Below are 14,807 nucleotides of genomic sequence, written 5' to 3' on the forward strand. Positions count from 1 at the left end.
ATTTTCCTAAAGATTTCGCTTTTGTGAAGAGAGACAACTTACTCTGGTGGTCCTTTGTGTAAGCAGAATATGAAGGCCATGCAAGCTGTCGAAATGCATATCAGGGACATTTCAGTCGGGATGAGGTTTCAGAACGATCCATCAATCAGTAACCTTGAGCATTTTTGTGCTCAATAAGTAAACATGGGCTTTAAGATGGATGGAAATTCAATGAAGGAATAATAAAACATTCAGCATTATAAGTTGCTGTAATACTGGAGAAACTGGAGTAATACCGATTGCTTTAGGCAAAAAGGACACTGTAATTGACTTTTTGAGGCAAAAGTAATGGTCTATTAGTTTTAACAACCATTGAGCTAAGTACAAAAGAAATAACCTTGTTAATTTCCCTACCCATACCCAACATCCCCCACCCCCCCCACACACTGCATTCAGTATTCAGCACAGTCAATTCTGTGTATGATGCTTGATTTCAGATAAGTCTTGTCTGCTGCAGTCCAGTGCCTTCTTCCTCTCTTTTCATTTCCAAAGCGCAATATCAGCTGCAGTTTATAAAGCCACAGGAAGTCAAGAGATGTCTGTGCCATGTTTAGTTGGTAGTGGAACATCATTGGGATAATGGAATGAAGAGGACACTGATATTGTCTTTTTAATTGAATTCAAATGCGTAGTTTGATGCTAAAGAGCGTTAAGCTGAAATGGAAATGAAAGTCTAATGACAAACTTTGCTAGTTCTGATTTCAAAGGAAACCACATTAGATGAAAATTGGTAAATTTGCTGTTGGAAGGGTTGCCTATTTCCTGGCATCTGAGACTTAAATGGCTCTGAAGGTTTATCTGGATGAAATAATGAGAAGTGGCCCTTCAGCTGCATGGCTTGTGAGCACCGCAGTGGAGTTTCATCAGATCAGATCAGATCAGATCTGTTCAAAAATTGCCATCAATGAAGGTCTGAAATTGATCATGGCTTCTTTGTAAACACTGCAATATTTATCAAAAGAGTAAACCATTACTCCTATTAGGTAGTGTAATGCAGTGACACAACCTGTATATGTTCAATGCTCCAAACATGCATATCTGTCTTGAGTTTTTTTTTTCTTTTATTACCCCTCCTCTTGCCTGAAGTCAACTGGGATTGGCTTCAGCTTCCCCCGGCAACCCTGACAGATAAGGGGCATAGATAATGTATGTATGGAAGGATGCATGGATGTTCTTTTATTTTATTTATGTTACTATTTTTGTTTAAACTTACAGTACCTGCCATATTTCCTAAGAAATTTATTTGGTCGATTTCCCAAGATATAACCAAATTCATAGGCTAATTAATACCACCATGACCCTGAGCAGGTAGTTATGTAGAAATTTATAAAACCAAAAGGTAAACATGATGTGCAGAGACTCACGTTCATGTTTATTAATCTCATCTCATTATCTGTAGCCGCTTTATCCTGTTCTACAGGGTCGCAGGCAAGCTGGAGCCTATCCCAGCTGACTACAGGCGAAAGGTGGGGTACACCCTGGACAAGTCGCCAGGTCATCACAGGGCTGACACATAGACACAGACAACCATTCACACTCACATTCACACCTACGCTCAATTTAGAGTCACCAGTTAACCTAACCTGCATGTCTTTGGACTGTGGGGGAAACCGGAGCACCCGGAGGAAACCCACGCAGACACGGGGAGAACATGCAAACTCCGCACAGAAAGGCCCTCGCTGGCCACGGGGCTCGAACCTGGACCTTCTTGCTGTGAGGTGACAGCGCTAACCACTACACCACCGTGCCGCCCATGTTCATTAATGTAGTGTTTTAATTTTTCAAACTTGACATTGAAATCTGAAAGAAAAAAATCTTGCATAACTTTAGTCCCTTACTGCACACGGCTAATCTCAACTAAACGTCCATTAACTTATTTCTTCACTAACAGTATCCTCACGTCTTTAGACCCTCGAGTAAGTGGAAGTACATACGTAGAGAAGAACACACTGAACAGCCAAATAAAAAGTCAAACAAGAACACTTACAAGCTTTAATGAAGGAGTCCATAAGAGGTTCTTCTCAAGATCTTTGAAAGGACATCATGTAAAATGAAAACTCTTGACTTTCAAACAGAAATCATTTTTCTTTTCTTTTTTTTAGCCCACAGTCATGTTCGATATGCAGCAGCTGACTGAAAATCATGTATCTTCCACCATAGGACTGTTCCGAAAGTCTACAGAAAGATAAATGCTTCAGAGCAGAAGAACAGGAAGGTGTTTGGTGTACCTTTGCTTCAGAGTGTTCAGTGGTCAGGGAAACCTCTGCCCCCAAGCATCCTCAGAGCAATGGAGTTCCTGAAGACTGAATGCCTGGATCAGGTGAGATCCTCAGTATATCCTCCTGAAGGTCATGCTAGAAGTATAAACTTTTACCAAGTCCAAAGGTAGATAAGAGCATTAGGCTATTTCTAGGGTCATATGGTCATGGTTAAGCCTCCTCCTCCTCATCATCATCATATTAACACATTTTATGATTGATGTCCAACAGGTCGGCCTCTTCCGGAAGTCTGGGGTCAAATCTCGAATTCAGTATCTAAGAGACATGATTGAGGCTGACCCTGATGGCTTTTCCTTTGAAGGCCAGTCTGCATTCGATGTAGCCGACATGATAAAGCAATATTTCAGAGATCTACCTGAGCCCATTTTCTCCAGCAAGCTGTGTGAGAGTTTCCTGCACATCTACCAGTGTAGGTATTCCCAAGCGGACCTCCTTCCATAGTGTACCTAAAGAATATAATGTTTTGCATGAAGTTTCACTCAGTTTTCTGAGACACTTATACACTTATCTTTCTGGATATCTAGTCAGATTTCTTTCACTGAGTCACCCTTTCATCCACCACAGATTTCCCAAAGGATCAGCAGTTTGCAGCAGTCCAGGCTGCCATCTTCCTCCTGCCTGATGAGAACCGAGAAGCTCTTCAGTGCCTCCTCTTCTTCCTCCATGAAGTGGTGGCCTGTGTGGAAGAAAACCAGATGACCCCGACAAATATTGCTGTGTGCTTGGCCCCCTCTCTCTTCCATCTCAATGTCCTCAAGAGAGACAACACCAGCAGCAGGTCTTTGATATTTTCTTTAGTATATATATTTAAAATATTGGACATTATCTGACAATCTAGCAATTCTGTAAGTCAGATGTATTTTAGTACAAAGTTTTATCAGTAGATTTATTAATCACCTGCAAAAAAAATCTAACTTCTATGATCAAGCAGTACTTATGTAACAGAGTGCAGTTATTGACTCATGCGCAACACCACATCTGGTACATTTTAGTGTTGACTCAAAAGAGCAACAGGAATGAAAGACAAAAGTAAATTTGTTCCCTGAACATTTCTAAATAGTTTTTTCCCCAAAACCATCAGTTTTCTTCCTGTATACTTACAGCATTAAAAAAAGGGTAATGAAAAACATCTCTTTCTGGTTCGTTAGCCTAATCTCAAACTGAAAAATGTGAGATGTTTTCTTTCTTCTAAGGAATTTTTAAAAACTCTTGAAAATTATAAACGTCTATGAACAAAATTAAACAGAAGCATTTATATATATTGAGTGTTTAGGTATAAAATCTGAGGTGACACAAAAGCTACATTTCCATTACTTGTTTTTAGTCAAAGTCCTTCCTGTGCCAGGACCTGGTCTTCCCAGGCAGTCTCCCTGACCCAGTACTAACCAGGCCCTTAAGGCACATTGGGCGGCACCAATCTCCACTTCCATAGCCCTCAGCCTCTTGCCTATACAGCTAGGGTTACAATGGGGGTCTAGTCCTCTGATAACTGCAAGAGTCTGACTCTCCACTCACATCTGTATTGCAGCGTGCCTTGCCAGATGGCAGTAGGTGCCATTTTTATGATGGTCTTTGGTATGACCCAACCATGAGTAGAACTCATGAACCACTAGGCCAGCTTGCGGTCACTTGCTTTTAGTGGAGGTTTGTAGAAATAGTTAAGGTGGGTGGAGCACAGAAGCATGGCAGGCCAGAACTGAGTTTGCAAAAACCCTTTTTATTTCAGCTTTTCAGCTTTTACTTATTCTCCCACATACACACACAAGTGTTCTCATTCGGGGAGAGCTCCCTTCCTCTGCTCTCCCTCTCCTCTTATAGAAGGGAAGACACACAAACACAGGTTAATTCCCGTCAGGTGCAGTGATTCTGCCACTTACCTTCCCTGACTCTGCCCTCCATTCACAGACCGACACTTGACCACGCCCCCGCTGCCACATACCCCCACTGCCCGACTCAGGCCGGGGAGCCATCCGGCCTGCAACTGACTCCCCCCCCTTGACGGGAGAGGAAATCTGCCACGACCATCTGTGCCCCCGGCCTGTGGACCACCTCGAACTTAAATGGCTGGAGTGCCAGATACCAAGGGGTGATCCGCGTGTTGGCATCCTTCATACGGTGGAGCCACTGCAGGGGCGTGTGGTCCAACCAGAGGGTGAAAGGGCACCCCAGCAGGTAGTAGCGGAGGGCGAGGACCGCCCACTTGATGGCAAGGCATTCCTTCTCTATGGTGCTGTACCTGCCCTTGCGCACTGACAGCTTTTGGCTGATGTACAGCACTGGACGGTCCTCCCCCTCCACCTCCTGGGACAGAACAGCCCCCAGCCCTCTGTCCGATGCGTCCGTCTACAAAACAAAGGGGAGAGAAAAGTCAGGGGAGTGTAACAGTGGCCCCCTACGCAGTGCAGCCTTTACCTCAGAGAAAGCCCGCTGGCATTGCTCCATCCACTGGACCGGATCTGGTGCCCCCTTTTAAGTGAGATCAGTCAGCGGGCTGGTGACGTCCGAATAATTAGGTATAAACCTACGATAGTAGCCAGCCAGCCCCAGGAACTGTCTCACCCCCTTTTTGGTCTTGGGCCTCGGGCAGGCCGCAATCGCTGCAGTCTTATTGATTTGGGGACGCACCTGCCCATTGTCCAAGTGGAAGCCCAGATACCGTACTTCCACCCGCCCAATTGCACACTTCTTTGGGTTGGCTGTAAGACCCGCTCGCCTCAGCGACCTAAGGACGGATCTTAGGTGTTCTAGGTGTCACGGCCAGTCATTACTATAAATAATAATGTTGTCCAGGTATGTGGCCGCATAGGTGGTGTGGGGGCGGAGGACCCTATCCATAAGCCGCTGGAACATAGCAGGCGCCCCAAACAGCCCAAAATGAAGTGTGACAAACTGGTGTAAGCCAAACAGTGTGGAAAAGGCCATTTTCTCTCGGGATAGCGGAGTCAAGGGGATCTGCCAATATCCCTTTGTCAAATCCAGTGTCGAATAAAAACGAGCTGTGCCTAGTCGATCGAGCAACTCATCAATACGAGGCATTGGGTATGCATCAAATTTAGACACCGCGTTGACTTTTCTATAGTCCACACAGAACCGGACCGACCCGTCGGCCTTGGGAACCAAGACCACCGGGCTGCTCCAGCCACTGTGGGACTCCTCGACGATGCCCATTTGAAGCATGGCCTCGAGTTCTTCCCGAACCACCTTTTTCTTGTGTTCAGGCAGCCTGTAAGGGCAGCTGCGCACTACTACCCCCGGGGCATCTCAATGTGGTGTTCTATGAGGTGGGTGCAGTCGGGCAGGGGCGAGAACACATCAGAAAATTCTATTTGCAACTGGGCTACCTCCGTAGCTGGGTCGGGGAGAGGTGGTCTCCACAGGGGACCGGAGCGGTGGGTGATGTCAATTTTCCCTTTTGAACCTCCGGCCCCAGCTCCGCCTTCTCTGGAACCACCAACACCAACGCCACGGGGACCTCCTCATTCCAAAGTTTGAACAGATTGAGGTGGTAAATCTGTAACGCCCCACCCCTGTCCATTTGCCTCACCTCATAGTTGACGTCCCCGACTCGCCTTGTGACCTCAAAGGGTCCTTGCCACCTGGCGATCAATTTGGAGCTCGACGTGGGCAACAACACGAGTACTTTATCTCCCAGTGTGAATTCCCTAAGGCACGTGCCCCTGTTGTACAGACGGACTTGACGTTCTTGGGCCTGCCGCAAATTCTCCTGGGTTAGGTGCATGAGTGTGTGGAGTTTGGCATGCAGGTCGATAACGTATTGAATTTCATTTTTGTTTGTTGAAGGTCCCTCCTCCCAATTATCATGCAGCATATCTAAAATGCTGCGTGGCTTACGCCCGTATAATAATTTGAATGGGGAGAGCCCTGTGGAGGCTTGTGGGACCTCTCGCACTGCGAATAACAGGGGCTTGAGCCATTTATCCCAGCTTCGTGCGTCCTCGCTTACAAATTTTCAAATTATGTTCTTGAGGGTGCGGTTGAACCGTTCGACTAAGCTGTCCGTTTGTGGGTGATAAACGCTGGTGCGGATCGGCTTAATTCCCAGTAACCCATACAGTTCACACAGTGTGCGTGACATAAACGTAGTGCCTTGATCAGTCAAAATCTCTTTGGGGATTCCGACTCAGGAGATGACATGGAAGAGTGCTTCCGCAATACTGTGTGCTGAGATATTGCGAAGAGGCACTGCTTCTGGATATCGCATTGCATAGTCCACCAGAACTAAAATAAAGCAATATCCTCATGTTGACCAATCTAATGGCCCAATGAGATCCATCCCAATTCTTTCGAACGGGGTCTCGATTAATGGCAGAGGGCACAATGGCGCTTTTGGAATTGCCACTGGATTTACTAACTGGCATTCGCGGCACGCCGTACACCACCTACGGACATCACCGCGAATCCCTGGCCAATAGAACCGGGCCATTATTCGGGCTAGTGTCTTATCCTGCCCTAAGTGTCCGGCCATGGGATTAAAGTGAGCTGCCTGGAATATAAATTCTCGGTGGCTCTTTGGGATTAAAAGCTGCGTTATCAGTTCTTTAGTCTGAGTGTCCTGCGTCACTCGGTATAATCTATCCTTAATAATGGAAAAATAGGGGAAGGACGGGGTGGCGTTTGGCTGGAGTGTTTGACCATCGATTACTCTCACTTGGTCAAACGCATGCCGCAGAGTCTCGTCTTGCGACTGCTCTAATGGGAAATCCGCGAGGGATTCCCTGAGAGAGGGAGGAGGAGCCTGCTGCTCCTCGCTCTGACGCAGTGATGACGTAGATGGCTCTGTGACAGCTGTTCCTGCCAAAGCCACACCTGGACCTCCCCCCGCTGAACTACGGCAGGCCCCACTCTTCACTAAATGTGTCATTAATTCCCCAAATCCCGGCCAATCAGTCCCCAAAGTTATCGAGTGGGTAAGGCGAGGATTAACTGCCGCCTTTACTCTAAATTTCTCCCCTCGAAATAGAATGTGGACCGACACTAAAGGGTAGTTGTGAACATCCCCGTGCACACACAACACCTTCACCAATTGTGCTCTCCCCAGTGCCTCGTCTTGCACCAGGCTCTGGTGGATTGAGGTCTGATTACAGCCGGAGTCCACCAAAGCCTGATACGTATCCCCTTGGATACTCACCGGTATGCGATACGCTCCGGCCCGATCGAGGGTGGTTCCTGGCATGTTGGGGATCCGGACCACTGCGCCCACCTCCATCGCCGAGCACTAATGCTGGAGGTGCCCCTGCTCCCCGCAGCGCCAGCATACCGGCCCAGGCTTTCCCTCTGCACCGGTGTTCCAGAGCTCACTCACCTGAGCGGGGGAAGACACAGACACGGAAGTCGGAAACAGTAGGACACCGCGGGTGCGGTAGGCCGGCTGGGGTGGAGCCAGCCCCCGCCTCCGCAGTGGGGGAATGGGGTGAGGATGAAAAACAGAAGGGGGGGGAGAGAGAGAGAGGGAGAGAGAGGGGAGAGGAGGAGACATGCTGTACTGCCATCGGAACAGCCACCATATGGTCCTCCGCCAGCTCGATGGCCTGATCCAGCAACGCTGGGCGATAGCACTGGACCCACTCCGCGGTTCCTTCCGTAAGTCAGGTGACAAATTGTTCCAGGGCTACCCGGTCGATGAGTCCCTCAGCGTTGTGGTTGTCGGCCCTCAGCCACTGCCGGCAGGCATCCCAGAGTTGCTGGCCAAACGCGAACGGCCGGCCGACCTCCTCCAGACGCAGCATGCGGAAGCACTGCCGCTGCTGCTCCGGGGTGCGACCCATGCGCTGGAGGACGGCCCTGCGGAGGTCCGCGTAGACCAGCTGGCTGTCGGCGGGGAGCTGTAGCGTGGCCAGCTGCACCTCGCCGGTTAGCAGGGGGAGGAGGCGCGCCGCGCGCTGTTCCACCAGCCAACCGCATGCCTCTGCCGCCTGCTCAAAAAGAGCAAGGAAGGCTTCGGGGTCGTCATGCAGACCCATCTTCGTTAGGGTGAGGTGGGCAGGGTCCGCGGCAGTGGTGATGGTGGGCCCCGCCGACGCAAGCAGGTGCCGGAACGCCTGGCGATCTTCCTGCTGTGCCAGCACCAGGGCTTGTTCCTGCTCCTTCCAGAGGGCAACCAATGCCTGGTGCTGGCTCTGTTGGGCCGAGGCAAGGGCATGGACCAGGTCCTTGAAGGGGGAGGACTCCATGAGGCTGTTCTCTTCTGTACTCCATCCCGGGTTTCGGCACCACTGTAGAAATAGTTAAAGTGGGTGGAGCACAGAAGCACGGCAGGCCAGAACTGAGTTTGCAAAAACCCTTTTTATTTCAGCTTTTACTTATTCTCCCACATACACACACAAGTGTTCTCATTCGAGGAGAGCTCCCTTCCTCTGCTCTCCCTCTCCTCTTATAGGGCGCGGTCACTGGGGAAGACACACAAACACAGGTTAATTCCCTTCAGGTGCAGTGATTCTGCCACTTACCTTCCCTGACTCTGCCCTCCATTCACAGACCGATGCTTGACCATGCCCCTGCTGCCACATTGTTCTAATTCATTTGAATTTGCATGCCAGCATTGACCATTTAAAAAAAATCAGGATGCAAAGGGTGCCAATAATTTTGGAGATGACTCTACATAAACTCACCATGTTGGCATTTCCTTCTGTGACATGCAGTGTTTGGAGATGGCAGGCCACGATATGACAAGCAACGAGAGGAAGTCAAGATTGTAACGACGTCACCACTAGAGCTCCGGAGAATAAACACATCCAGGGTTTTGAGTCTGCAATCTCTTTTCCAGCTCCGTCTTCCTGCTGAGATTTTGGGTGGAGTGCAACAAATTGTCAGATGACAGAAAAACATCTTTTCTGTAACTAAACACCAAGTGCTGCTAGATCGAAATATTTATTTATTTATTTTTAGATTGTTAAAGGGGAAAAAGAAACATGACCGTCTCCAGAAACTGCAGCACAGTGTTCCTTGAAAATGAAGCATGAAGATGAACAATAACCTTTCATCATCTCCACACACACTCTCTGTCATCTCTCCCAGCAGAGCCAGAAGGAAGGAATGTTCCTAATTAGGATTTCCACAAGGCGTCACAGCGAGGTCATGGTATGAGCTGTGGGATATGGTTTTGACATTTCCTGTTTTGTTTTGTTTTGTTTTTTTTAACACAGAGCAGGCCAGAGGAAGTACAGCTTGGGAAGGCCAGACCAGAGGGATCTGAGTGAGAATCTGGCTGCTACTCAAGGGCTGGCGCATATGGTGATGGAGTGTACCCGACTGTTCCAGGTACTGTACACTTTTCCTGGTGAATTAGTTGAAATCTTGGATGCATGTGACTTGTCTCCATCAGTGGCATGAATGAAGGGTTGGTTTCATAATCAAAAGTTCATAACATACATGATATGGCCAAAGGTATGTGGACACCAGAGTGTATATGCATCCCATTCCAAAACCACAGGAATTAATATTCACTTGTTCCACCTTTGCTGTGATAATAAGCTCCACTCTTGTCTTCTGTGAAGGCTTTCCACTCAAGCATTAGTGAGATCAGGTATAGTCCTGGGTATGACTTTAAACTGCAACCGGTGGTGAGTCTCAGGTCCAAGATGGCTTGAGTAAGGGGTAACTCCACTTTCCCCAATAATCACCATTGCTCCCAGGTCCTCTCTGACCCAGAGTGGTAGCACCTGCCTGGGTTCCAGCTGTGGGTTAAATAGTACATACATCACCAATAAGGCGCTGGCAGCAGGGTGCTTTTCGGTGCAATGTGGCAGATGAACCCAGCAGGGACAATGGCACACCACCAGATGGCATGCAGAAGAGCCACTCAAATGGCCAATGGATGGCATCACTCAGCAAGTCAGTTGTCACTGTGGGGCAACTTCCATACCCATCAGGTCTACGGCACTTTTGTGCAGCACTTGGCATCAGGTCTGGAGGTCCAGACAGACAACAAGATGGGGGCACGACATTGTTTGTCTTACCTTACTGTGCAAGGCACTTTGTTAGGAGAGGAGAATAAGTGTAGTTAAAAGCTTAGTGTCTGCAACATGTTTTGCATACATGACCTCATAGATGCACGTGATTGAATAAAGTCACTGAGATTGGAAAGGGGGAAATGATAGCTTAGTGGGGTTCGGCTCTGGGTTACTGATTGGAGGATTGGGGGTTCAAGCCTTTAATAGAATTGGGAAGAAAAGATCTAAGAAGAAGATTGTTACTGATGATAGAATGAACACTTCTCTTTTGTGCCACTCAGGAGAAACAGAAGATAACTTTCTTAAGAAACCACAAGCTTGCAGACAGCCAGAAACCATTCAAGATGAATATTTTACAATGAGTGTGGGGTGTTTCTGTGTATGTTCCTTTTCCTTCTTTGTGCATTTTATTCCACCAAACTTTAGAATGGTTGGCCAAAAAGTGAGAACTGGAGTGTCAGTGACACTTGGTAAAGTTCATGGACTGACTTTTATTGGTTGCGCTCCAGGAAGAACATCTTTAAATCAGCTTGTTTTAATGGAAGTATTGTCTTGAAGATTTAAAAAATGGACAAGAGTGTGATTTTTGGGCTCCTCCTTGTCCTCCTTCTCCTCTTCTTCCCTCCCAATTATTCAATCTCAGTTATTCAATTGTTCCAAAATGTTGAACCTTTATGATGGATTTATGGTGAATTTAACTGCTTAGGGATTTTATCAATCCTTTACCTGACTTGCACAGTGTGACCGTACTCCATCCGTCCATCCATCCATCCATTGTCTGTACACTGTAAAAAAAGAATAGTTGAGAATACTTGAAATTTCAAGGCAACAGTCTGCATCAAGAATTTTATGTTTTGCCAATGATGTGCCCATGATAATCCAAACTATGATAAAACTGTTATCTTTATTAAGAATTCTTAATTAAGTCAATTTTCAATTCCTCATTCTGCCAACATAGATTTCTCTTTTTGCTGAACAGTGGCATTCACAGTAGTACAAAAAGGCAATTGAGGTTATCAGACTTTTGGGGGGGGGGGGCTTTTTTCACCTTTATTTGGATAGGACAGTGTAGAGACAGGAAATGAGTGGGAGAGAGGGACAGGGAGGGAAATGACCTCGGGTCGGAATCGAACCCGGGTCCCCGGATTTATGGTATGGCGCCTTATCCACCTGAGCCACACCATGGGTTTTAAAAACTTTATTTCAATATTGAAGTTTTGTAATTGTGTAGAACAATGAAAAAAGGCATGTATAGTTTAATGATAAATTGTGATAACCTCGGGGGCATCGTGGCTCAGGCCTTGAAATTTCAAGTATTCTCAACTATTTTTTTTTTACAGTGTAGCCACTTATCCTGTTCTACAGGGTCGCAGGCAAGCTGGAGCCTATCCCAGCTGACTATAGATGAGAGGCGGGGTACACCCTGGACAAGTCGCCAGGTCATCGCAGGGCTGACACACAGAGACATACAACCATTCACACTCACATTCACACCTACGCTCAATTTAGAGTCACCAGTTAACCTAACCTGCATGTCTTTGGACTGTGGGGGAAACCGGAGCACCCGGAGGAAACCCACACGGACACGGGGAGAACATGCAAACTCCACACAGAAAGGCCCTCGCCGGCCACGGGGCTCGAACCCAGAACCTTCTTGCTGTGAGGTGACAGTGCTGACCACTACACCCCCGTGCTGCCCATGACCGTACTCAATTTTATATTTTTTCCTTAATTACATCACAAAAGGATTTTAATGAAACCTTCAATATTATCTCGGGGATTCCATAATTTTTTTTCCAAAATACTAATTAAAAATAAAACCTTATGATATTAGAATGAAGGTAAAGTAGTCTGGAATTTTTTTTATCCTTCGCATGGAATGTTTTTACGTATCTTCTTGCATGGTGAAGATTAATTCTGGAAAAAAAATAATCTGTATGTTTCTTTCGATAAGAGTGTCTGTGAAATGAGATGATCATAATTAGCTCATTTCCAATAAATGTCATGCATCTATAATACCACGCATGAAGGTTTGAATTTTACAGATGTTTTAGTATTAATATCACTCACCAATCAGAATAAATCTCACTTTCATTCAGATGCCACCTTACTGGCATGAAAGGAATCCCAGCACCTTTAATGAAGACATCCTGAACATGGATGAGACCGATCTAGCAGACCGTGCCCGGCTAGATGTTTCAGTCCAACAGCTCCTCAAGGAGATGAGGGAGAAGACCAAAAGCTGGGTAATCTGCTCCACCTCTGATCATGTGGATGTGGCATTTAAAAAGGTGAGAGGTCATGTGTCATAAACATGAAATCATGTTATGGGAGCACTGACACATTCCAAATAAAATCATAAAGAGAAACAAGTATGACAAGGACACATTTCTTGCAGGTGGACGATGGTTACCCATTGCCGTTGTGGAGGGGGACGGTAGAAGTGGACGCTCCCCAGAAAGATGTTCTTCAACGTGTCCTAAGAGAACACAGCCAGTGGCAGAGCGACCTCCAGCACAGTGAGGTGGAGACCCTGGACAAGGATTCTGAGATCTACCAGTTCACCCTGCAGGCAGTTGGCACAAGACCACCAGTGCAACATGTGCTTTTGAGGTAATGAGCCAGCGTTTAGAAGGTTGTGAGTTCAAATCCCAACACTGCGAAGCTGTCATGGTTGGTTCCTTGAACAACGACTTTAACCTTCAACTCCTGAGATATTCCTTTGTATAAAATGATGCTATCGGTACTAATGATGATGATTGAATAAATAAATGTTCATCTCATTGTCATTAGGAGGATTGAGAGACTTAAACAGGGAGAGACTGGAGCAATCATAAAAAAAACGAGTGTTACAAAAGATCCGTTTTTATCCAAGGTAGCATTTATGTAATAATGCTTACACTCTCCTCGTGACGTTTATTGTGAGCTCTGTGACTTTCACTGTGGTATGGGTGTTGGTTTGAGCCAGATGGACTGCTGGTTTGAGTATTTCAGAAACTGCTGATCTCCTTCCTGGGGTTTTCACACACAACAGTCTGTAGAGTTTACACAGAATGGTGCGAAAAACAAAAAACATCGACTGAGTGAGTGACAGTTCTGTGGGTGGAAACAAACACTTTGTTGATAAGAGAGGTCGGAGATCACACAATGGCCAGATTAGTTCAGGGGTTTTTTTTGCCAGGAAGGATATAGTAACTCATATAATCACTCTTTACAACTGTGGTGAGCAGAAAAGCATCTCAGCATGAAACAGAAAGCAGAAGAACACATTGGGTTCCACTCCTGCAGCCAAGAAAAGGGATCTTAGACTCAAGTAGTACAAGTTCCTATTAAAGTGGCCGGGGAGTGTATATAGCTGTGGTGGTGAATAACTTAAAGTTTTGGGCTACTGATCAGAAAGTCATGAGTCCTAATCCTAGTGTCAGGGACCTTAAATAAGGATAAAAGGATCATCAAAATGAGTAACTGTCGCATTAAGGCTTTATTTCGAGGCTATTCGTGAGAACAGGTGATCATAAACAGGTTTCTGAACAGTAGAGGTTTTTTTCGTAGGTCTAATAACCCTTTTGATTTTGTCTGTGTATAAGCAAAACCTTTAAAAATGTTTGTCATGCAAGTGTCTTTTAAATTTTTTCAGCACAGCTAGAAATACAGGCGGCACAGTGGTGTAGTGGTTAGCGCTGTCGCCTCACAGCAAGAAGGTCCGGGTTCGAGCCCCGTGGCCGGCGAGGGCCTTTCTGTGCGGAGTTTGCATGGTGTCCGCGTGGGTTTCCTCCGGGTGCTCCGGTTTCCCCCACAGTCCAAAGACATGCAGGTTAGGTTAACTGGTGACTCTAAATTGAGCATAGGTGTGAATGTGAGTGTGAATGGTTGTCTGTGTCTATGTGTCAGCCCTGTGATGACCTGGCGACTTGTCCAGGGTGAACCCCGCCTTTCGCCCGTAGTCAGCTGGGATAGGCTCCAGCTTGCCTGCGACCCTGTAGAACAGGATAAAGCGGCTACAGATAATGAGATGAGCTAGAAATACAGATTTTGTAAAAATTCCTGTTTGGGGATGTGACAAAAAAATGGCAAAGATGCCCTGTGTTTAACCATCAAAATAAAGATGAGATTTTTTTTTGTTGTTGTTGCTGTTGATGAGATCAAACTTATTCTATCTCCATGGCTGGTCAACGCCAAACAAAACACACTACAGTTCCAGCTTCCAAGAGTTCTCTTGGAATGAGACTTCTCCCATTATATTATGTTACAGGCGTTTAACAGACGCTCTTATCCAGAGCAACGTACAACAAACCCAGAGCAGCCTGGGGAGCAGTTGGGGGTTCGGTGCCTTGCTCAAGGGCACTTCAGCCATTCCTGCAGGTCCACGGAATTGAACCAGCAACCTTTTGGTCCCAAAGCTGCTTATCTAACCTTTAGATTAGATTAGATTAGATTAGATTCACTTTAATGATCCTACATCGGGGAAATTCACGTGTTACAGTAGCAAGAAAATGTCATACAGATAACAAAATAAAAC

The 14,807-nt window shown here is 46.5% G+C and overlaps 1 protein-coding gene across 3 annotated transcripts in view; it reads left to right on the forward strand.

Annotated features, from left to right (window-relative positions):
* Nucleotides 1-14,807, forward strand: part of si:dkeyp-23e4.3 (rho GTPase-activating protein 7) — a 98,196-nt gene that overhangs the window by 77,284 nt on the left and 6,105 nt on the right. For all 3 annotated transcript variants that reach the window (XM_060936517.1, XM_060936518.1, XM_060936519.1), the window contains 6 exons: nucleotides 2,200-2,359; nucleotides 2,529-2,727; nucleotides 2,883-3,096; nucleotides 9,482-9,596; nucleotides 12,388-12,579; nucleotides 12,687-12,901. In XM_060936517.1, the coding sequence (XP_060792500.1) occupies nucleotides 2,200-2,359; nucleotides 2,529-2,727; nucleotides 2,883-3,096; nucleotides 9,482-9,596; nucleotides 12,388-12,579; nucleotides 12,687-12,901 (1,095 nt within the window). The remainder of the gene's footprint in view (nucleotides 1-2,199; nucleotides 2,360-2,528; nucleotides 2,728-2,882; nucleotides 3,097-9,481; nucleotides 9,597-12,387; nucleotides 12,580-12,686; nucleotides 12,902-14,807) is intronic.

This window comes from Neoarius graeffei, chromosome 12, assembly GCF_027579695.1.
Source record: "Neoarius graeffei isolate fNeoGra1 chromosome 12, fNeoGra1.pri, whole genome shotgun sequence".
Taxonomy (NCBI): Eukaryota; Metazoa; Chordata; class Actinopteri; order Siluriformes; family Ariidae; genus Neoarius; species Neoarius graeffei.